Consider the following 24646-nt stretch of genomic DNA (forward strand, 5'->3'; position numbering starts at 1 on the left):
AATGATTTGGAAAACAAAGCTGTAATATATTCTACCATGAATTTAGAACATGCTCGATACTGATTATTCACAACAACCTCTGATTGAAACATACGATTTGACATCCCAATCCCAACTGGAGCCAGGATTTATAAAATAGTGCTTGTTTCATGTAGGGTGGCACTTACATGACATGTGCAAAATATTTGTTTCATAATGCAGAGGTGCGGTAATAATAAGGCTCAAAGTATATGTTGCAAGACATTTTGTGCAGAAAACACGATAGAAATCGACACAGAAAATGTACCCTCGTGTTAGGGGTTCGGATGAAAGGTCGTTCTGACACGACCCGTAATGGGATGTCCTCAGATCTTTGTTTAGCGATAGCGAGAACTAAGATCTGATTATAATGAGATTGGCTTTACTCGAAAGTGTTGTTTTCTCGCTGAGAATAGTCAATTCATCGCCATCTCTCGCCCATTAGGGTAAAAATGCACAATATCCCTTTTGTTGGTGAGGTGAGAACAGTGAGTGAGTATGGTTTTACGCCGCTTTTAGCAATATTCCAGCAATATAACGGCGGGGGACACTAGAAATGGGCCTCACACATTGTACCCATGTCGGGAATCGAACCCGGCGTGACGAGCAAACGCTGTAACCACTACGCTCCCCGACCGCCCCAATTTATCAACTACCACATTACACACTTTATAGAATGTTAGAAAACTTTTTCGCTATAATTTCAACATGGTAGTAAGTTGACACAGAACGTGTACAGACATCATGCAGTCGAGTAATATCCATGCATGTGTATTGAGGCAGATCGATCTAGGTCTCGCAACCACTCCAGGTGAGACAGCATTTAACTCGTTCCTCGATTGTGCTTGTTTCCGAATGTTTGTTTGTTTGTTGTTCAACGCCTCACTCAGCAATATTCAAGCTACATGACGGCGGTCTGTAAATAATGGAGTCTGGAGCAGACACTCCAGTGATTGACATCATGAGCATCGACCCACACAATCGGGACACGATGACATGCATCAACCAAGTCAGCGAACCTGACCACCCGATCCCGTTAGTCGAATCTCACGACAAGCAGAGTCGCTTTTTACAACAAAACGTGGGTTGCTGAAAACCTATTCTACCCCGGAATCTTCACGGGTCTAATTGGGACACGATGACATGCATCAACCAAGTCAGCGAACCTGACCACCCAGTCCCGTTAGTCGCCTCTCACGACAAGCAGAGTCGCATTTTACAGCAAGCGTGGTTTGCTGAAAACCTATTATACCCCGGAATCTTCAAGGGTTGCAACAACCTTTCTGCTGTATGAGCTGTTCGTCGGATACTTTCCCTGTACACATGAGGCTGGTGATTGTCAAAGTGGGCATACAAATGTACGATGACCAGATCATTAGATCCACTTGGTAATTCATCAAGATTAACGTACACGGGTCTAGCTGTAGCATCTGTATAAGTTCAAAAATAATTATTTTATTCCATTTACAAGAAGCGTATGGTGTAACTGAGATATTTAAATATAATGACATACAATACAATACAATGACCATGCAGTACTCTCACCTATGATAGGGGCGGTCGGGTAGCCTAGTGGTTAAAGCGTTCGCTCGTCACGCCGAAGACCCGGGTTCGATTCCCGACATGGGTACAATGTGTGAAGCCCATGTCTGGTGTCCTCCGCCGTGATATTGCTGGAATATTGCTAAAAGCGGCGTAAAACCATACTCACTCACTCACTCACCTGTGACCCTTATTCACAAACAAAGGTGTGAAGACGATGCTATAAATGAAGGGCACGACAATGCCACAAACTATTTGTGTCCTCCTGTACTTCATCCGACGTGGTGCCCGTGAAGATCCGGGGTAGAATAGATCTTCAGCAACCCATGCTCGCCGTAAAAAGCGGCTATGGTTCTCGTAAGAGGCGACTAACGGTGGTCAGGCTCGCTGACTTGGTTGATGCTTGTCATCGATCCCAATTGTGTGGATCGATGCTCATGATACCAATCACTGAATTGTGTGGACTCGATTATTTACAGACATACAGCTGGAGTATTGCTGAGTGCGGCGTTAAACAACAAACAAACAAACAAACTGTTACAGTTTGTATGATCTTAATAACGGAAACTATTTTATCGATTGATAATTGATGTGGAAGCGATACCCTGACGGAATAACAGAGAAATTTTACCAAGTGTGCGTTAGATCACGGAGTGGTGTGGGTGGGTGTAATTTGAACAGCGTCATAATGTTACTCAAAAAGTGTACTTTATTGCAGGCTAAAGTCAAGTGATTTATAAGTAAATTATAGCTATTACAATGTTCAAAGTGGTAGAAATCTTAAACTGACTGGGAGTGTAATTTGAACAGCGTCCCAACGTAATCCCTTCATGACGTAACTCAAAATGTTTACTTTATCGTAGGCTTTAAGCGAAGAATAGCTGATACTATGTTCAAAGTGGCACAAAACTCACACTACCCATAATATCCAATAACCGAATCACAAAGACTTAAATTTGTCAGCCCATGTTTGAAAACAAAAGATGTTTACAGGGCCGAGAATATTTTTCTGAGACACTCAAACGGCCTTGTCTAAATACAGAGGTCAAACCAAAGTCAGTATTAAAGTTCGGTGCTCTCATGATATCTATTTATCTATAACTGGTTTGTCTGGTCCATACTCGACACAGGCTGCGGCGACCAAGCTGGAATACTATTGATTGTGGCGTGCAGCAACAAATAAACAAAGAAACTGAATACGTTTAACATATGATAGAATAAAAATCAAATGCAATTTGCCATATTCATGATCAGTTAGCATGCGACATTAATGCTAAACAGCTCACACCCACACCCACACCCACACCCACACCCACACCCACACCCACACCCACACCCACCCCTCACACCCACAACAATCACCCCTACTGACCTACCTCTACACCTTCAAGTGAAACCAATTCCATTCCCCGTGACCACATCGAGACCGCCTCCGTGGTCTAGTGGATGGAGGTCTGACTGGATTACTGAAAGTCGGTAGTTCGATCCCCGACCGCGTCATACCAATAGACGTTTCAAGGTGGCACCTGCTGGAGTTCTGCATTACGATGGTAAAACAAGGACTGGCCGACTCGGAGTCAGCATTCTGTGTCTTAGTGGGGTGTCTTTGTTAAATTGCGACAAAGTATCTTTTGGCCTAACACTGTAAAACCGGCATTAGTCTAGAACCGGGACTTGTGCAAGAAGACACGCGCATACACGCGCACACGCACACACACACCACCACATACACCACACACACATACACACGCACGCACACACACCATCACATACACCACACACGCACAGACCACACACACCACACACACACACACAGGGGTAGCCTTATGGTTAAAGCGTTCGCTCGTCACGCCGCAGACCCGTGTTCGATTCCCCACATGGGTACAATGTGTGAAGCTCATTTCTGGTGCCCCCTGTCGTGATATTGCAGGAATGTTCTAAAAGCGACGTAAGACCATACTCACTCACTCACTCACTCGCGCACAGACACAAACACACACACATGCATGCACGTCGTTATAAATGTGCAATAATCTTGAACGCGACGTAAAACACCCCCTCTATACACCCTCCTAAAACAAACCATCGATCAAGTCACGTGACAAAAACGCGGCAGTGTAATGACAATGACATCATGCTATAGTTTTGCCCTCTTGGAATTGTGCCAATTGTTCATTTATCATGTCAAATGGCAGAGTGACAATCGCGTAAGAGAAATGTCCCACGTCTAGCAGATGTAAGTATTTCAAATATTCAAACACAAAATCGTGTCATTGTAACGTTGTCCTACATTGTCGGTTGTGGCGGAAGAGCAGGTGTAAAAAGATGGCTGGCTTCTTTGTGAAATTTATATGATCAAGAGGATCAACACATTCACACGCATTGTCTTTCAAATGGGCGTTTATGCAAATATGATCAGTATGCTGCCACACGTTATCCTCCCATCAATATATGTCACATTCAGGTAGTTTGTAAAATATACCTCGCGCCATGCAGACCATGCGTATCGTTACATGCCAGGTGGAGGGTCTACATGTGTGTGTGTATCCGTCAACAATCGATATTGCGTGGTATATTATACGTGTTATTCTTGTTACTTGAACATAGATATCATATGTGGTGAGGTTAGGTGAAAGGTGGTTTAGCAAAGCGTTATTGCACTTATATAGCACTTGTGTAGGTGTGTGTGTGTTGGGTGTGTGTGAGGGGAGGGGGAAGGCGACCAGCCCTTGTTTTAGCCCATGCAGAGCGCCAGGCAGGGTAACAACAAGTTCCATATTTTAACGTCTTTCTTTATGACGCGGCCGGGCATCGAACCCCGACCTTCCGCACAGACGCGGTCGCTCACGGGGGAATTTTTTTATGGAGAATTTTTAGTTTACCTATTATTGAAAACAGCTTTTAATATGGCAAGAAGAGGGTCTACATGGCTGTGTCTTTCCTTCAATAATGGACATAGTGAAATACAAGCTGTCAATGTTACGATTTCTTTGTAAGTCAATTCAATTATATTCAATTCAATGGTTTATTGTATGAAAGGCCATTGGCCCATATACAAGTGAGTTACATAGACATACGGTTTTCTATTCCCAGATATTGTAGTATACAGAGTATCAAGCCAACAGAAACTGACGTAACACAAAAGCATGATGAATGTATAAAGATACTTGTAGTTGAACGCTGTACTTTTTGCTGGACAGCAGACATTCAAAATTATTAGTAGATACACATGAAAATGACCAGGCGAGTAGATAATTCATTCTTATTTTGGACCCGTGAAGATTCCGGGGTAGAATTGGTCTTCAGCAACCCGTACTTGCCGTAAAAGGCGACTATGCTTGTCGTAAAAGGCGACCAACGGGATCGGGTGGTCAGGCTCGCTGACTTGGATTGATGCATGTCATCGTATCCCAATTGCGTGTATCGATGCTCATGATATCAATCACTGGATTGTCTGGTCCAGACTCGATTATTTACAGACGACCGTCATATAGCTGGAATATTGCTGAGTGCGGCGTTAAACAACAAACCAACCAACCATTCTTATTTTGTTATATACAGGGTATATGAACATAAAATGATATTCGCCAGGCTCCGAATGTACAGCTCTCCAATTCATGAAATCTGGCTCACCTTTCAGCATCTTAAAGGTAATATGTATTGAATAACGGAATACAAATAACTTCAGTCATCAAATCTGTATAAAACTATAAATAATATTTCTTTTCTTGTCCTTATCGCTTGACCATTACACCATGAGATGAATACCCCATGTTATATTTTAGCTATATATGTCACATTGTACTTGTAGCAAAGACACTGACATTACAGTACCCTGTTTAATTCGGAAACCTCCAAAACACTGGGTTGTAGATGGAATCAATGTAATTGTGGCACTTCAACCTGTTTCAGAACAAGCAAGCGAAACCGGACACCCGATATGGCGGGGGAAGGTGAGATATGCGTTGACCCTAGCCATTCGTCACCATTCGTGCCCCTTTCCGGTACCTGTAAGAAGACTCGTCCCCGTATCGATGAATTGTATGTGCGAAAATACGACAAACCAATCAGAATGCGCGTATGACTTCACATCAAAGAATCCCTCAGGAATAATTTTTGATTTAATGTTTGTCTTTCATCTGAAAATATACCCTTGATACAGTCAAATGTGTTCAGTCAAACTGTATAAATACCGCAAGTCCCGATGTGTTTTAAACCGCATCTGGAATATATACTAGGTAGTATGACACGGTGAAAATATACGCTACGAGTTGACAATTATTTTAACCATGCCCGTTTGCGTTTAGTCGGAACCCAGTCGCAAAAATGGTCACGAGAGGGCCTTGAGTCGCTATTTGGCTTAGCCAGGAATAACACGAGTTGGTCACGAATGGACCCTGGCATGACCACATGGAGACGGTTCACCTGACGTGGTCAGTCAGCGACCTCACACATACATGTAGTATCAGAAACACTCAGCTCTTAGATCGCACAGAACCTTAAAGATGTTTGTGGAATCACATCAATAGTGTCTTACATATTTGTGTTATGGAGACACATTCCAGGATTTAGAAACATGTGAGATTGTGAACTTATTTAAATATTGACTTCGTTTAGAACTATTTCATTACAAACCAACTACCTGTACAATTACTGTTGTGTTAACTTTTCATCACGCCTTTGAAAGTTGGTTGGTTGGTTGGTTTGTTGTTTTACGCCGCACTCGGCAATATTTCAGCTATATGACACGGCGGTCTGTAAATAATCGAGTCTGGACCAGACAATCCAGTGATTAATATCATGGGCATCGATCCTCGCAATTGGGATTGATGACATGCATCAACCATGTCAGCGAGCCTGACCACCCGATCCCGTTAGTTACCTTTTACGGCAAGCATGGGTTGCTTAAGACCTATTCTACCCCGGATCTTCACGGGTCGCCTTTGAAAGGAAAACACTGCAGTAATTAGAACATGAAACAATATTTATTATTAGTTGTAACATTCAAATCAAGTCGATGAGGGATGGGTCCATTTGGCCCAGCAAATATTGATAACATAAATTACATACAGGATGTTTGTCATTTTAAGATGTATGCGTTTGATCCTACAAAATATTAATTGGAATAATAAATGCTTGAATGTGTAAGAAGTTCTGAACTGACAAATTAAAACCAAATAAAACAACACCCATTTAAACCCACACATATTCATAGCTTACATGTTAAACTGGTTGTCATTTCTAAATGCGTGTCTTCTCTTTGAATCAAAGGAGAACAACACAGTATTCCTTGTTTTACTTCATAAGGACATCCATGATGATCCGGGGTAGAATAGGTCTTCAGCAGCCCATGCCTGCCGTAAAAGGCGACCATGCTTGTCGTGAAAGGCGACTAACGGGATCGGGTGGTCTGGCTTCTGACTTGGTTGATGCGTGTCATCGATCCCAATTGCGTGGATCGATGCTCATGATGTCAATCACTGGATTGTCTGATCCAGACTCGATTATTTACAGACCGCCGTCATATAGCTGGAATAGTGCTGAGTGCGGCGTAAAACAACCAACCAACCAACGACCAATCTGAAAGACATCTAAGCCCCTGCTGTGCCAATGTTTCATATACAAATTACACCAAATAACATGCACACACGTCTTCAGCACACCGTGTTTTGCATCCAGGTATGTCAATCAACGTCACCGGGAACCAAGGAACTGCCCACAACGTGTACGCCATCGGCATCCACCAAGGGCCCCTCAAAGGTAAGCCTACGCTGCACATTCCAGCACACTTTTCGAGAGCACACCGATCCATTGATCCATAAAATAATGGTTTTGCGCTTTCAGCATGCGACCCGTGACGATATTGGGTAGAAAAGGTCTTCAGCAACCCATGCTTGGCGTAAAAGGCGACTTTGCTTGTCGTAAGAGGCGGCTAACGGGATCGGGTGGTCAGACTCACTGATGATGCATGTTATCGTATCCCAATTGCGTGGATCGATGCTCATGATATCAATCACTGGATTGTCTGGAAATTGATACACCACTTGTGCAGTATACAGAATAGATTATCTGCCCGGAATGGAGAGAGGATCGATCCTGTGGAGGCGTCAGATCCATAGCAACCGTCTTCAGCAACCGATGGATCGGTGCTCATGATATTAATCACTGGATTGTCTGGTCCAGACTCAATTATTTACAGACCGCCGCAATATAGCTGGAATATTGCTGAGTGCGGCGTTAAAAACAAACCAACCAAACAACCAACACCACTAGGGTGGTGTACAGGATAGATGATCTGCCCGGAATGGAGAAAGGGTCGATCTCGTGGAGACATCATTCACAACGTGATAAGATTGTACTTGTTGTTACCCTGGCGCTTGGCATCAAGGGGATAAACAAGGACTGGCCGGCTCGGAGTCAATATGATCTGTTTACGTGTGGTAACCATGCTCTACTAAGGCATGGTATCTCACTGGCACAATGAAGCCGACATGACGCTGGTAATAGTAGCCACACACATCGCTATAACAGTGAAACAATCTTCAACACAAGGTTAAACCCTACTTTCCTTTTAGATCATTTTATCAACTAAGGGAAGAGCGGACACTATGGCACACTAATGTTTGTTTTCTTTCTTCTAGTCAACCAATCCAGGGATGAAGAGAGACTTTGTGATCTAAGAGGTAAGATTGGAATCGTCACTGTGTGTTGTTCAACGCCGCACTCAGCAATATTCCAGTTATATGACGGCGGTCTGTAAATAATCTAGTCTGGATCAGACAATCCAGTGATTGACATCATGAGCATCGATCCACGCGATTGGGATCGACGACATGCATGAACCAAGTCAGCAAGCCTGACCAACCGATCCCGTTAGACGCCTTTTACGACAAGAATAGTCGCCTTTTACGGCGGGTTTAAGCATGGGTTGCTGAAGACCTATTCTACCCCGGATCTTCACGGGTCGAAATCGTTACTGAAAACATAATGTTTGAATTCATTGAAAAGTGTACGGAGTAACTTGTTTATGGTCAGCTTAGATAAAATTATGTTCATTATATGTGACCTGCCTTATGGGGGGAGGGGGGGGGGGGGGGGGGGGGGGGGGGGGAGGGGGGTGTACAATTGTACTGAAACGTCATAAGACGTTTCATGTCAACTTACTTCAGTGAAGATCGCCATGTGTGCGGACTGAACAAAAATATCTCTCTTTTTTTCTCTCGTTAGTTCGTAATGTAATATCAAAACCATTTTTTCACAACCTTTCAGGGGCGGTCGGGTAGCCTAGTGGTTAAAGCGTTCGCTCGTCACGCCAAAGACCCGGGTTCGATTCCCGACATGGGTACAATGTGTGAAGCCCATTTCTGGTGTCCCCCGCCGCGATATTGCTGGAATATTGCTAAAAGCGGCGTAAAACCGAACTCACTCACTCACTCACTCACAGACTTTCAGCATACGTGTCCACTTTCAATTCATCAGACATTATATTATGTCTGAAAGCAATTATTACATAAACAGTTATAAGTCGGAAAATGGGTCCAAATGTTTGATGCCATGCATTGATGCAAGCAACTTATATGATTGTGTATACCGAATATACTGTATTCTAAAAATATAATGAAAAGTGAAAATGTGATTTTTCACTCACATGGCCCCTTAACTGGTTGGTCGGGGGCACGGGTGGCTCAGTCGTCTAGGGCGCCGCGATTCGCTGTGCAGAGTTGCGTCCCTTGGGCACGCCAGAAACCTATGATTGTGGGTTCGAATCCCGGTACTCCCCGATTATGTTTCTAGGTTTGTCAGCACCATACCCATGCTCGTGGGTTTCACTGAAGTGGTAAACGTCTGAGACCTGCATCACTTCGGGCTTTCCTCCCTTATTAAGCTGTCAGGCCGTGATATACTAGTAACTGGAATAATGTTAAAAGCGGAGTTAAACCCAACTCACTCACTCACTCATGGTTGGTCACATATGATAAAAATGATCAAGTATATACGTTATTTTCTGTTAAACATAGGTTGATATTGTTTCCAGTAAATAAGTCTTAAATGCTCACATAATGTAATTCCAACACACCTGTATCTTAATATCTGTTCAAATGTCCCTATAATCAGTTTGTATTTCAGACCAAACTAGGAAAGACATTGCTAACTGGACTAGAGGAATGGTGAAAGTGTCTGCCATAGAAACAACCATAGAGAAGTTTCAAAAAGGCTATCGATGGGTAACCGTGACAGGAAATGCTGGAGATGGGAAGACAACTCTTGGATACATGACGTTGAAGCATCGACAGAATGAGGGGAAGGAAGTGTTCAAGATTGATACTCCTGAGGACTTCTTCATGATCTCCAGGAGGACTCCTGACTGTATCGTCTTGATGAATGATGTGTTTGGTGCTTTCGATTTCGATCAAAGAGCTTTCAGCACTTGGCTGCCCCTGATCCAAACAATTTTAGAACGACAGGCGAAGGACACTGTCAACGAAGCTGGTCCAAGTGTTATATTTGTGAGCAGGCTAAATGTTTTAGAAGCTGCAAGAAATCAACTGGGGAAATACGGAGATGTCGTGTTGGGAGAGGATGAAATAGTTAATCCCGGTAAGCTGAACTCAGATGGGGAGAAAGTTGAGATATTAAACTTTCATCTAGCCAGACATAATATAAGCGACATTCCAGAGAGCACAAAGAAGAAACTCTGTAGTCGGAGTCCGCATGGATTTCCTCATTGCTGTGAGATGTATGTTGAACTGCGAGCCAGTGACCATGCAGTTGATATTCTCAAGTTCTTTTCGTCACCTCTCAAATTCCTCAATTACACAACACAGGTTTTGGTGGATAAACAGAAGTATTATGACCATTTTAAAATACTTCTGAAAGCAGGTGGACAATTGGATATCTCAAGACTTAGAGATGCAACATTGAGAACAGAGATGCAAAGCACTGTTTCTAGTTTAATGGGAAGCTATCTTAAAACTAGTGGAATTGGTGTTGCCTTCTCTCACCCTTCCATCTATGAGAGTGTGGCAGTAGCAGTTGGAAACAAAGACCCTCTCTTTGCTGCACAAGAGTTTCCTATTTCACTCATCATGCAAAAATGTAAGATGCAGTTGCCTCGGAATTCGGAAAATCATTTGAACATCTTCTTCAAGGTATCATCTTCAGCTATGGACGCACTTATGCAAAGGTTGGCAACAGAAATACGTCACGGAAACTACACTGTGATACAACATGAGTTGTTCTCGGAAAAGAAGATCTGTGAAAAACTAATGGAGCTCAGCGTCCGCAGATCCCCCTCGTTGTTTAGTAATGTAATTTCACATCATGTCTGTTCACTTGATTTTCTTATGTTTGCACACATCCTTTTCCTGCCAACAATGTAACATTTACTAAACTTAAAGTTAAGCCAGGATGGGAAGGCTAATATTGTTTGTTTGTTTGTTTGTTGTTTTACGCCGCATTCAGCTATATTCCTGCTATATGACGGCGGTCGGTTAATAATCGAGTCTGGACCAGACAATCCAGTGATTAGCATCATGAGCATCGATGCAATTGGGATACGTTGACATGCATCAACGAAGTCAGCGAGCCTGACCACCCGATCACGTTAGTCGCCTCTTACGACAAGCATGGGTTGCTGAAGACCTATTCTAGCTGATATTCAGAAATCTATTCATATAATTTCCACCATTTTTTTGCATAGTCGCCTTTAACGCCAAGCATGGGTTGCTGAAGACCTCGGATCTCCATGGGTCAGGCTAGTAGGTCATTTAGTGAGAAACCACCATACAAATTGCATTTCCAAAACTTTATAGTTATAGAGGAGTGTTATATAATATCATGTCATGATTTGAGATCATAGTCAGAAATTATACTTGCATGTCATTAACTCGTGAAGATCCGGGGTACAATGGGTCTTCCGGAACCCATGCTTGTCGAATATGGCAACTATGCTTGTCGTGATGAGCCGACTGACGGGATCGGGTGGTCAGGCTCGCTGACTTGGTTGATGTATGTCGTCGTATCCCAACATGTCATTATGTCACTTATTACTCCTTTACAATATGTTCAAACATAAAAAACCCATTCATTCTAAATGTAAAATATGGGGTAAAACCAAGTGGTCATCATAAGGGTTGACACAATATATGAGAATTACGTTCACTTCTGTGCCCTTATTGGGTCATTTTTCATGCATAGTAATATTATCTTTCAGGTCGGGAAGCGTGTTGGTATCAACCAGAGGGACAGTAGTGGACATACGATGTTGCATGCAGCTGTGAAGTGCAGTAACTTCACTGCTATTGAGATCCTCCTGAGGAGAGGGGCAAATCCTTATAGTCCGGTCATACCCGATACTCAACTGACAATACTGCACGAAATTATCTCAACTCGGCAAACACATACCCTTGAGCTGTTTCTACAACATGGCGTTGACGTTGACCTCGCAACTGATCACGGTGTCACACTCCTTCACAGCGCCATCAAGTGGTTGGGAAGTGCACGAGCTATTGATATAGTTGCATTGCTACTAAAACATGGTGCCAAGGTGAACAAGGCTGATGGAACGTTTTGGTTACGTTTTGGCCGTAAAGTCCTAACCTTTTCTGGGGAGTATAACCCACATGAAGATGATTCCAGGGTTTCATTTGGACAGACTGCTCTTCATTATGCCTGTCAGAGTCAATACATTGATGTGAATCTTATTCGTCTGTTGATTAATTATGGAGCACATGCCGGAAAGGTTGATGATAATGGTGAGACAGCATTGCACTACCTATGTCGAAGAGAATATCGAGATGACGGGATTGAAATAACTGGTTTGATACGCGCCCTTTTATATGAATCGCTATCTCTGGTCAGAACAAACCAAAGGGATACTGTCTTCAAGGCGGACAACGAGGACACGTTAGTTGACTATCTGTGTCAGAAATATGGAATCGATGAAGAGGAACTACAACGTGCTCTACGTTATAATGAGGCTGGGTACAGGAGGGCAGAGACCGAAGAGACCAAGGCTATCATAATGCTGATCACAAGGGGGGCAAAGGTTTATCAGAGGAATAAGCATGGGCAGACAGCCTTTCATCTGCTGTGTCAGAGATCTCATGTTGATGTCAGAACAGTTCATCTGATGCTAGTACATGGTTTTCCTGTTGATGTTGCTGATGATGATGGAAACACAGCGTTGCACTACATCTGTCAGAGGCGTAACCTGGATATCACTACGTTGTTTCTACTGATTAAATACAGGGTGGTTGATAACACATTGGAGAATAGACGTGGGCGTACAGCCTTACACTATTTGTGTCAGAGACATAACGTCATATTGGACAGACATAGTAGTGTCACATGACAATATTCCATCAATGAGTGTTATCAGTTATGTGCGTTTCTAGACTGTACAGGGGCCGGTGGGGTAGCCAAGTGGTTAAAGCGTTCGCTCGTCACGCCGAAGACCCGGGTTCGATTCCCGACATGGGTACAATGTGTGAAGCCAAATTCTGTTGTCCCCCGCAGGGATATTGCTGGAATATTGCTAAAAGCGGCGTAAAACCATACTCACTCACTCTCTCCAAACTGTACAATCTGTAAGTTAACTTGTCTGTTTATACAACTGGTGGTACAAAAATGATACTTTAAACGCACCGTTTCGAACACCATAATATAGCATAGAAATGCATTTGTATGCTATAGCCTAACACATTTAACCAAGACGTACATATCACTGCTGTGCTCGACCGTCTCTTTGGTGGCATGGACAGAGCATCTGCCCGGAGAGCTGATGGAGGGGTGGTTCAAACCTGGGCCGCGTCACCGTGCTACAATATCTGTAAGAAACAAGACAGATAGACTGGAGAAACAGTCATTAAAAATCAGACACAACAATGGTGAGCCATGCAAATTCATTTTATGGGCTGATTGTAATGGTTGCTTTGTTGTTTAACCCCGCACTCTGCAGTATTACAGCTATATGACGGCGGCCTGTAAATAATCGAGTCTGGACCAGACAATCCAGTGATTAATATCATGAGCATCGATCCACGCAATTGGGATCGACGACATGCATGAACCAAGTCAGCGAGCCTGATCACCCGATCCCGTTAGTCGCCTTTTACAGCAAGCATAGTCGCTTTTTACGGAAAGCATGGGTTGCTGAAGACCTATTCTACCCCAGAATCTTCACGGGTCTGAAAGAACTGACCGTTACCGAGATTTTATCTGTGATGATGTTGTGACGTGACAATGGGTAAACATTAACTTCCCGATAATGTTTCAGAAACTAGAAGTGCTTATGACAACAAAACAAATAACTATTACTCTGTGGACATATTGTAAATTGCAGATCCTCAGATACCAAAAGTTACTTCAGTTTTGTTAATGATTAATGTCCTCAACTCACATAATGTACATATTATCCTTTCAGTGGCTGTTCTTATAACATATGTGTTTTATGTCAAAATAAAGAAGATTTAATTTGTGTTCATTCAAAATATATTCTGGTATTGTGAATCAGATGGACCCCTGGTGAATATTCATAACACCATTAACTAGTTGCATTATTACAGCATGTCAACATTCATATCTCTCCAAGCAGTCACGGGGCGGTCGGGTAGCCCAGTGGTTAAAGCGTTCGCTCGTCACGCCGAAGAGCCGGGTTCGATTCCCGACATGGATACAATGTGTGAAGACCATTTCTGGTGTCCCCCGCCGTGATATTGCTGGAATATTGCTAAACGCGGCGGAAAAAATACTCATTCACTCACTTCAAGCAGTCACACGACAGATAACTATTTTATGCCACGTATATCAAGTTAACACTCTCTATCACACAGCCTGTTCCAACTGTAGATTACTCAAGGCGCCAGTCTATCAGGACAGTGAAAACAGAGGGTCGACTGTGGTTTGCATTACGTATTTATCTAGGTCAAGGTACCTAATAACATGAATTATTAAGATCAAACTTTCCTTTGTAGTTGATCACAAAAATTGTTATCTCTCTACACACCCCTCTCTCTATATACCCTCCTCACACGTCACGTGACATACCCGACAGTCACAACAAGATCTTGTTATGGTTTCCTACTCCCGACACTGAGCTAAATGTTGGCTTAACGTGTCTGTGGTGAGAATAACAAAGGAGTAAGAGAACAGCCCTGACTCTGACAGATGTAAGTATCTAGGATAGTTGAACACAAAGGTTTAACTTTACAGCGTTGTGTTGATTACCCACTTTACATGTACAGTGTTGTAGTGACGCAGCAGCTATTGGACGATTACCTGACACATTTATTCATTTAAACACATGTATACCTGTGTCCCTGATACATTCTAGATGTGCTACTACATGCTTTTCTTCCATCACCGTGCTTCTGATGCAGCTCTGTGTTGAAAACAGTTCACGCCAAGCAGGACGTATATATTGACGAATACAATGAAGAGGGTCTACATGAGTGGGTGTGTCTGTCGACAATCATTATTGTGTTGTATATCGTCTCTCAATTTATATTGATAAGAATGCGGCAATATATATCACATATTTTTAGACAAAACGCTATCATATTCTAATTAATCGACTGAAACATTATAGTCATGGAACAAGAATATTGTAAAAGACAGTTCAGTAGTAATTTCTATAGGGTTACTATTCCATACCCATAAATGACACCCATACAGTAACTAAGAACTGTATTGTTTCACAATGATGCGATTCTTAATATGGTTAACTTTCTGTGATGATTACCTGAAGTAGAACGAGAACTAAAATGTATGTATGTATGTATGTATGTAGCCCACATATACATATACGTGTGTGTGTGTGTGTGTGTGTGTGTGTGTGTGTGTGTGAGAGAGAGAGAGAGATAATGTGTGGCAGTGTGTGTGTGCGTGCGTTCGTGCGTGTGTGTGTTTGTTATGTGCACATGTTATAACGGGGTACAGGTCATGTAATTACATTGATAATTACATGTCAACATATACCTTTTTGTTGATGGCTAAATGTCTAGATTCGTTTTATTAGTGACATAAATAAATACCTGTTTAAATTTGTAAATTATTGACAATTTGAACAGGTGTGAAAACATACGTATGAAGTAGAACGAGAACTAAAACTTCGTTCATGAATATAGCCCACGTGCAGCATGTGTGTGTGTGTGTGTGTGTGTGTATGCGTGTGTATGTGTGATATATGTGCGTGCGTATATATGTATGTATGTATGTATGTATGTATGTATGTGCGTGCGTGTGAATGTATGTGTGTGTTTGTGTGTATGTATGTATGTATGTATGTATGTATGTATGTATGTATGTGTATGCGAATACACATGCGAATATGTGTGAATATATGTATGTGCGAGCATGTGAATGTATGTGTGTGTCTGTCTGTGTGTGTGCTTTCGTGCATGCATGCTTGTGTGTGTATGTGTGAGTGTGTGTGTGTGTGTTCGTGTGCGCGTGCATGTTTGTTTAGGTAAGTAGGTTAGTAGGTAGGTTTTCAGAAGTCAACATTTTGAATTCAAAGATTTATTAGAGAGGTGGAAGACACCATCTCCTCTCGTATGGTTTGGACCATCAGGAAAGAGTGAGTGAGTGAGTATGGTTTTACGCCGCTTTTAGCAATATTCCAGCAATATCACGGCGGGGGACACCAGAAATGGGCTTCACACATTGTACCCATGTCGGGATTCGAACCCGGGTTTTCGGCGTGACGAGCGAACGCTTTACCCACTGGGCTACCCGACCGCCCCCCATCAGGAAAGAACTGGTAAGTGTATTCAACAGGAGGACCTGCAACACAACATCAGTCATGATGGGAAATTGTAAACTCGGTGGGTATAAAGGTACGTAGGACTTTTGTAATATATATGTGAATTTGGATTATTTATGTTAATATTATTGAATTTAAATAAAACGAGAAAACTGTTTCATGTTCTATATTTCTATGCTTTCAGATAACAACATGAGACGAATATACCATGTTTTAAAACCACAGATGTACGTTATACGTCGTATGCTTGTCGCATGAAACCTGTTTCGACATTAAGTTATCTCCCAATAATTAAATGTATTGAATATATGTATGTAAAAACAATGGTTAGGACGCTAATTTAATTAATGCCATTATCTGCTTCAGAACAAAGGCTGGGGACCATGACGGAGAAAGGTAAGACACGTGTTGACCCTGCTATCACTACATAATGACTTTCTACCTGTGGTGATCAGACAGCGACCCCAAACAGTGACCAGACCCTTGAGGAATAATCTGTTCAGCGATCACACAGAACCCTGAAGGTTTCTGTTCAACTCCCTCAGTAGTGTTACACAAAACATAACAGCATTATTCTTTGATATGTAGGGGCGGTCGGGTAGCCTAGTGGTTAAAGCGTTCGATCGTCACGGTACAATGTGTGAAGCCCATTTCTGGTGTCGCCCGCCGTGATATTGCTGGAATAGTGCTAAAAACGGCATAAAACCATACTCACTCACTCACTTTGATTTGTATGATTATGGCTGATTTAAATTTTGAACACTATTGATTTGAACAATAAATTAAAAAAAAACAACTTTGAATACTGATAGCTTCTTCTGCTGAAAATACAAAACAGATATAAATATAATGAGTCAATAAAGCCATTAAGTCCAGTTTGTCCATGACATAGTCGTAACTTATATGTTATTCTGGTTATCATTTCTACATTTGTGTCTACGTATTGAAAGAATAGAGTGTAACACACCATACTCAAGCCACTGTATAACATGAAACATCATGGGCTGTACTAATCCTTCATGTACTAATCGACATGTACATACTTGTACTTGTTTGTTTTTTGTTTGTTGTTTAACGCCGCAATATTCCAGCTACATGACGACGATGCTCATGATGCTAATCACTGGATTGTCTGGTCCAGACTCGATTATTAACCGACCGCCGTCATATAGCAGGAATAGAGCTGAGTGCGGCGTAAAACAACAAACAAACAAACAAACAATATTAGCCTTCCCATCCTGGCTTAACTTTAAGTTTAGTAAATGTTATATTGTTGGTAGGATTGGTTGGTTGGTTGGTTTGTAAATAATCGAATCTGGACCAGACGATCCAGTGATTGATATCATGAGCATCAATCCACGCAATTGGGATACGATGATATGCATCAACCACGTCAGTGAGCCTGACCACCCGATCCCGTTAGTCGCCACTCACGACAAGGATAGTCGCCTTTTACGGCAAGCATGGGTTGATGAAGACCTATTCTACCCAGATCTTCTTGGGTCTCCTACTTGTAAGCCTCTTGATCACACCATGTTGTCCATCCAGGTATGTCCGTCAACGTCACCGGGAACCAAGGAACTGCTCACAGCGTCTACGCCATCGGGATCCACCAAGGGACACTTAATGGTAAGTCTTCACTTGAACTCTGACACACTACATATCATTTGGTTGCTTGTTATGTCTGGGCATATATGAACGTAATGAATATGTTATCATCTGGAGAGGTCGGGTAGCCTAGTGATTAAAGCGTTCGCTCGTCACGCCGAAGACCCGGGTTCGATTCCCGACAATGTGTAAAAAAGCCCATTTCTGGTGTCCCCCGCCGTGATATTGCAGGAATATTGATAAACGCAGCGTAAAATCATACTCACTTACTCACTGTTATCGCCTCGTCAACAAAATGGATATTTGCATTCTACCCTATTGGGCGAGAGATGTGGATGAATTGACCATTCTCAGCGAGACAACGTCGCTTTCGAGTAACGCGAATGGCTCAATGATAAATTATACACTACATTTGATTGGCTAGGAAATTATAAATAAGTACGACCTCATTTCTACAACTAGCAACATGATCGCTGTTGCGTGGTTTGAGGTGATGACAAAAAAACAGTCTACACACATGTGTTTTGGTCGAAAATATTTTTAGTCTTGAGCTAATATGAACCTGAACCATTCTATTTGTTGTCTTTTATCGTGTTTATACTTCCAAACAACATTAAAATAGATATTTAGACATCGGCAGAAATTTAGAAATGACAAATGTTAACATCTCTGCTATTTGTATTTGTTTTGTGTAATGGGCGTGTCTTTCATCTCTTCTTGAATAACGAGTAAAATGACAACAAATATTCATTATTGTTAATTCAGTTTTCTCAAGCATGATTGAAGGTTAATACAATTATTTAACTTCCACTGTGCACGGTTTCCTCAGCAAATATCAGCTATATTCCACAAAAATAATTAATCCAATAATGAATGTGTGCACAACACTATTTATCCACAGTAGACAGGGATGACTCTTCAATTGTCTGAAGTATGTTTCTAATTTATTCAAGGACGATTGAAGTTAATATAATTTCGATAAAAATTGTTTGATCTCCGTTGTTTCAAAGAATTGACGCAAAATTCTAAATGACAAACAACCTGTATAAAATGTATGTTATGAATATTTCTTTAGTTAAATGGACCGATTCCTCATCGTTTCTTTGTTTGTTTGTTTATGTGTTGTTTAACGCCGCACTCAGCAATATTCCAGCTGTATGACCGCGGTCCGTAAATAATCGAGTCTGGACCAGACAATACAGTGATTAACATCATGAGCATCGATCCACGAAATTGGTTGGTTTGTTGTTAAACGCCGCACTCAGCAATATTCCAGCTATATGACGGCGGTCTGTAAATAATCGAGTCTGGACCAGACAATCCAGTGATTAATATCATGCGCATCGATCCACGCAATTGGGATCGATGACATGCATCAACCAAGTCAGCGAGCCTGACCACCCGATCCCGTTAGCCGCCTCTAATGACAAGCAAAGTCACCTTTTACGGCAAGAATGGGTTGTTGAAGACCTTTTCTACCCAGGATCGTCACGGGTCGCATGCTTAAAGCACAAAACCATTTTCATATGGATCAATGGATCGGTGTGCTCTCGAAAAGTGTGCTGGGATGTGCAGTGTAGGCTTGCCGTTAAGTCTCCCTTGGTGGATTTTACGACAACCATATAATGGGTTAAGGGATTGTATCACTTACAGTTCATGAAAAGAAACACGCTTTGTAATAGACGAGCACATGGAGGGGATACGGACAGTAGTGAAAGCTTGACAAATGGAATCCAATTATAACATCCATGAGACTGTAAACGTTGCTTTAACTCAAACAAAACAGAAATTCTGGTAGCTATGTTTTTTTCTAAAATGCCATTGATACTGTTTTGCCTTCTTTCTTTAAGTAAACCATTCCACGGATGAAGACAGGCTACGCCATTTAAAAGGTAATGGTGAAACAATACCTCAATATATATGTTTCTTAACAAATGAATTAATACATAAGCAATTCCTGTATAATCGGTACAGATAAAGGATTTTGTCTGTGATTTGTTGTTGGTTTGTTGTTTAACGCCGCACTCAGCAATATAACAGCTATATGACGGCGGTCTGTAAATAATCGAGTCTGGAGCAGACAATCCAATGATTGACATCATGAGCATCGTCCACGTAATTGGGATACGATGACCTGCATCAACCAAGTCAGCGAGCCTGACCACCCGATCCCGTTAGTCGCCTTTTACAACAAGCCAAGTCGTTTTTACGGCAAGCATGGGTTGCTGAAGACCTATTGTACTGTGAGTTAATAAGACTTAAACACACATTTATGCACTTCCCACTAATTTGTATCTGCATATCTTTTTGAAATATCAGTTTGTATTTCAGATCAAACAGGGAAAGACATTGAGATCTGGAACAGGGGAATGGTGAAAGTGTCTGCCATTGGAACCATCATTGAGAAGCTTCAAACAAACCACCGATGGGTTACAGTGACGGGAAATGCAGGTGATGGGAAGACAACTCTTGCTTATATGGTCTTAAAACATCTACAGGATGAGGGGAAGGAAGTTTTTAAGATCGATACACATGAGGACTTCTTCCTTATCTGCGGGAACGTTCCTAACAGTGTCATTTTGATAAATGATGTTTTAGGTGCATTTGATTTTGATCAAAGAGCTTTCAGCACTTGGCTACCTGTGTTTCATATAATTTTAGAACGGCAGAAGAAGGAAACTGAACACAAAAATGTTCCAAGCATTATATTTGTGAGCAGGCTGAATGTTTTAGAAGCTGCAAGAAATCAACTGGGAAAATACGGAGATGTCATCCTGGGAGATGGTGCAATAGTCAATCCCGATAAGCTGAACTCAGATAGGGAAAAACTTGAAATATTAAACTTTCATCTTGCCAGACATAATATAAGCGACATTCCAGAGAGCACAAAGAAGAAACTCGAAAGTCGGAGTCCGCATGGATTTCCTCATTGCTGTGAGATGTACGTTGAACTGCGAGCCAGTGGACATGCAGTTGATATTCTCAAGTTCTTTTCGTCACCTCTCAAGTTCCTCAATTACACAACGCAGGTTTTGATTGATAAAGAGAAGTGTTTTGAACATTTTAAAATACTTCTAAAGGCAGGTGGACAATTGGATATCTCAAGCGTCACAGATGCAACATTGAGAACAGAGATGCAAAGCACTGTTTCTAGTTTAATGGGAAGCTATCTTAAAACTAGTGAAAATGGTGTAGCATTCTCTCACCCTTCCATCCATGAGAGTGTGGCAGTAGCAGTTGGAAACAAAGACCCTCTCTTTGCTGCACAAGAGTTTCCTATTTCACTCATCATGCAAAAATGTACAATGGGGGTGCCGCAAGAATCGGAAAATCATTTGTACATCTTCTTCCATGAATCATCCTCTGCTTTGGACGCACTTGTGCAGAGGATGGCAACTGAAATTCGTGACGGGAATTACACTGTGATACAACATAGGTTATGCTGGGAAAGGAAGTTCTGTGAAATGTTGATAGAGTCCTGTGTCTCCAACACATTGTTCCCTTTTGGCAAGGTAAGAAGTAGATCCTACCAGGTTCACCACTTGAACTATTTGTATTTGACCTTTCTTTGTTTATCAAATCTATAACGTTACCTTTGACCAGTCCTAAAAGTAAATAAGGAAGGGTCTCAGACACACTCTAAATAGTAACATAAGACTCGTTTCATCCTTGTCCCTAAATATGCATCCTGGAATGCTTATAGTTGAAAAGGATAGCTTATAAAGTGAGACCTAGAGTCAAAAGAGAGACCGCCTCCGTGGTCTAGTGGTAGAGCGTCCGCCCGGAGAGCGGAAGGTCCGGGGTCGATCCCCGACCGCGTCATACCAAAAGACGTTAAAATATGGTACTTGTTGTTACCTGGCGCTCGGCATTAAGGGGCTAAAACAAGGACTGGTCGGCTCGGAGTCAGTATACTGTGTCTGAGAGGGGTATTCATGTTAAACTGCGGCATGGTATCTCAGTGAGCTGGCACTATAAATCGGCATCAGTCCAGACTAGTACAAGCAGCCACACAAACACGCACACGTACATGCACGTCGCTACATAAGTGCAATAATCTTAGACGCGACGTTAAACCCCATTTCACCTCACCTCACCTAGAGTCAAAAGAAATACTGAGCGTCACATTGTCAAGATTCGGAATACATCATACATGTACATGTGACCCGCCAGGATATAAGGGACCTCATGGGCGAAAATTCACATTTTCACTTCTCATTATATTTTAAAACTACAGTATCTTCGGAACATAAAAAATACAATTTTCAAGCTTAAGTTCAAATATATATCAATGACACATGACATCAGACATTTGGACTCATTTTCCGACTCTGAAAGGTTTTGAAATTATGTTTTTATTATATTTCGAACTGACGAGAGGAAAATAAGATATTTTTGTACAATCCGCGAACATGGCGATCTTCACTGAAGAGAGTTGACGAGAAATTTGTCAAATTTGGGATGCGTGAAACAGTAATATTTTATTTCTACCTAAATTCTGTTGCAGGCATGGAAATGTGTTGGTATCAACCAGAGAGACAGTACAGGGAGAACACTGTAAATGTAAATATATCTCCAAAACAAGACACAAAGAGTTTTCTTGCCGGTATAGCCCAAAGCATCCTCGAAAAAGACCCACATCGTATTGTCAGGATTATGGCATATGGAGAGACTGTACTTCATTATGCATGTAAGAATCGAGATGTAGATGCCAGTATAATTCGCCTGCTAATTGATCATGGAGCACACATCAATAGGGTTGATGAGAATGGAGAGACGGCCTTGCACTACCTATGTCAGAGAGAAGAAGAAGATGACGGGATTTCACATGGTGGATGGAGAGGACTTTACAAAGCCTTCACAAAAGCCGCCGCAAGAACCTTTGGCAGTGGGCAGAGGTACAGGGCGACGAACAGAGATAGCATGGTCTTCCAGGCAGACAACTGGCAGACATTGTTGGACCATCTATGTCAGAAATATGGTATAGATGAAAAGGAACTAGATATTACACGAAGTTCTTGTGGGAATAGACAATTGGAAGCAGAGACAGAAGAGGCCAAAGTTATTACAATGCTGATCCAAAATGGGGCGGATGTCAACAAGACTGATAAATATGGGCAGACAGCCTTTCATCTGCTGTGTCAGAGATCTCGTGTAGATGTCAGAACAGTTCATCTGTTGCTCCAAAATGGTGCTAGTGTGAACGCTGCTGCTGATGATAATGGAAACACACCTCTGCACTACATCTGTCAGCGCCACAAAGCAGATATCAGTACCTTGTATCTACTGACAGAACGCAGTGTTGATTACACACTGAAGAACAAATATGGAAACACAGCAATCTATTTTCTGTGTCAGAGTCAAAATGTCAGACTAGGTAATTTTCCAAGGTAGCTAGGATTTTGAGTGAAATCCCGTGCTTTTCCTGCAGTTTTACTGATTTCGTATTGTACTCTTCAGTTATTGTCTGTGAAGGACGAACGAAGCAGTCTATGAAGTTTTCATTGTTGACTTTATTTATGGTTGGTTGGTTTGTTGCTTAACGCCGCACTCAGCAATATTCCAGCTATATGACGGCTGTCTGTAAATAATCGAGTCTGGACCAGACAATCCAGTGATTAATATCATGAGCATCGATCCACGCAACTTGGATCGATGATATGTATCAACCAGCGAGCGAGCCTGACCACCTGATCCCGTTAGTCGCCTTTTACGACAAGCATAGTCACCTTTTACGAGAATTTCGAATTGACTTCATGAATTTTGGGCTTATGGGGTTTTGACAGTAAGATAAATATAATATTGTATTAGCATGTAAACGTGCTATTAAGTACTTGTGTACAATCTGCCAGAATCGCGTTTTGTAAATACATGTTAATATTTATCAAAGCTCGGCTGCCGTGTCTGTGGATCGAAGAGGGTCAAGCACATTCTATTCTCTTTTGTCCTGGGTACGTGTGTGAACAGCAATTTATAAGCTACATTGGCAGCTTCATGACTTAATTAATACTTAGTTGAAATTTGAATAGGAGTAACATCCTTATCATCACGTTCAACATTAATTTATGTTTACTAACTGAAGGATATTTGTCAAGATTGGCAGAGCATCCATTTACTCCGACACGAAGAGCTGATTGTCATGTAGACATGGCGCTCGTCCTCAGCGTTGTCTTCAAAGTAGCATTTCTACAAGATAGTTGCAACATCACTTCTTAACATAAGAATACATAACTTTATTGTTTTAATAAACTCCATGAATAGCATTCCAGATGGAGTTGTGGCTATTAAACCAGGAAGATAGTAAGAGTTCCCACAGGAAACATTGACTATATTGTTTTGTGAAGTCACAGTTAATCACAGTTTGAGATAAATATTTATCTTTAAACATGCATTTCTCACCAACATATCAACTGTAATTCAGACGCATGGGATATTTATCATTATACATATTTTATGGTATGAATTATAGAAACACTAATTTCATCATCTATCATGTGCACATGATATTTTCGTGCTGTACTGTTTTTCGTACAGTAAACTACGGTTATAACGAACTCTTAGGGACCTCTAATTTTAGTTCGTTATAACCGTAGTTCGTTATAAGCATATATACAGCATAACTACAGCAAATACCGTATGACACAATACCGTACACTATATATTGCATTTGTTTTGTTGGCATTGTCAAAGTATAAATTTGAAGTCTGAATAATA

General features: G+C 41.6%; 1 protein-coding gene and 1 pseudogene across 1 annotated transcript; both read left to right on the forward strand.

Moving 5' to 3' along the window:
• The first annotated feature begins 3691 nt into the window (after positions 1-3691).
• LOC139460684 (uncharacterized) lies at positions 3692-12966 on the forward strand. Its single transcript, XM_071242164.1, has 5 exons — positions 3692-3796; positions 7240-7320; positions 8202-8243; positions 9688-10868; positions 11774-12966. The coding sequence occupies exons 2-5, from the start codon at positions 7242-7244 to the stop codon at positions 12911-12913; spliced, it is 2442 nt and encodes an 813-aa protein (XP_071098265.1). The 5' UTR covers positions 3692-3796; positions 7240-7241; the 3' UTR covers positions 12914-12966.
• Positions 12967-17827: 4861 nt separating this feature from the next.
• LOC139460685 (uncharacterized) lies at positions 17828-24646 on the forward strand (annotated as a pseudogene).

Source organism: Haliotis cracherodii, unplaced genomic scaffold (genome assembly GCF_022045235.1).
Source record: "Haliotis cracherodii isolate W230 unplaced genomic scaffold, xgHalCrac1.p SCAF_14, whole genome shotgun sequence".
NCBI lineage: Eukaryota > Metazoa > Mollusca > Gastropoda > Lepetellida > Haliotidae > Haliotis > Haliotis cracherodii.

What these genes read in the sequence shown, in the direction of transcription:
- LOC139460684 (XM_071242164.1), top strand. Translation starts at nt 7,242, where the DNA reads ATGTCAATCAACGTCACCGGGAACCAAGGAACTGCCCACAACGTGTAC. An exon ending in CCACCAAGGGCCCCTCAAAG is followed by an intron (nt 7,321 to 8,201) that starts GTAAGCCTACGC and finishes TCTTTCTTCTAG; the next exon opens with TCAACCAATCCAGGGATGAA. An exon ending in CCCCCTCGTTGTTTAGTAAT is followed by an intron (nt 10,869 to 11,773) that starts GTAATTTCACAT and finishes ATTATCTTTCAG; the next exon opens with GTCGGGAAGCGTGTTGGTAT.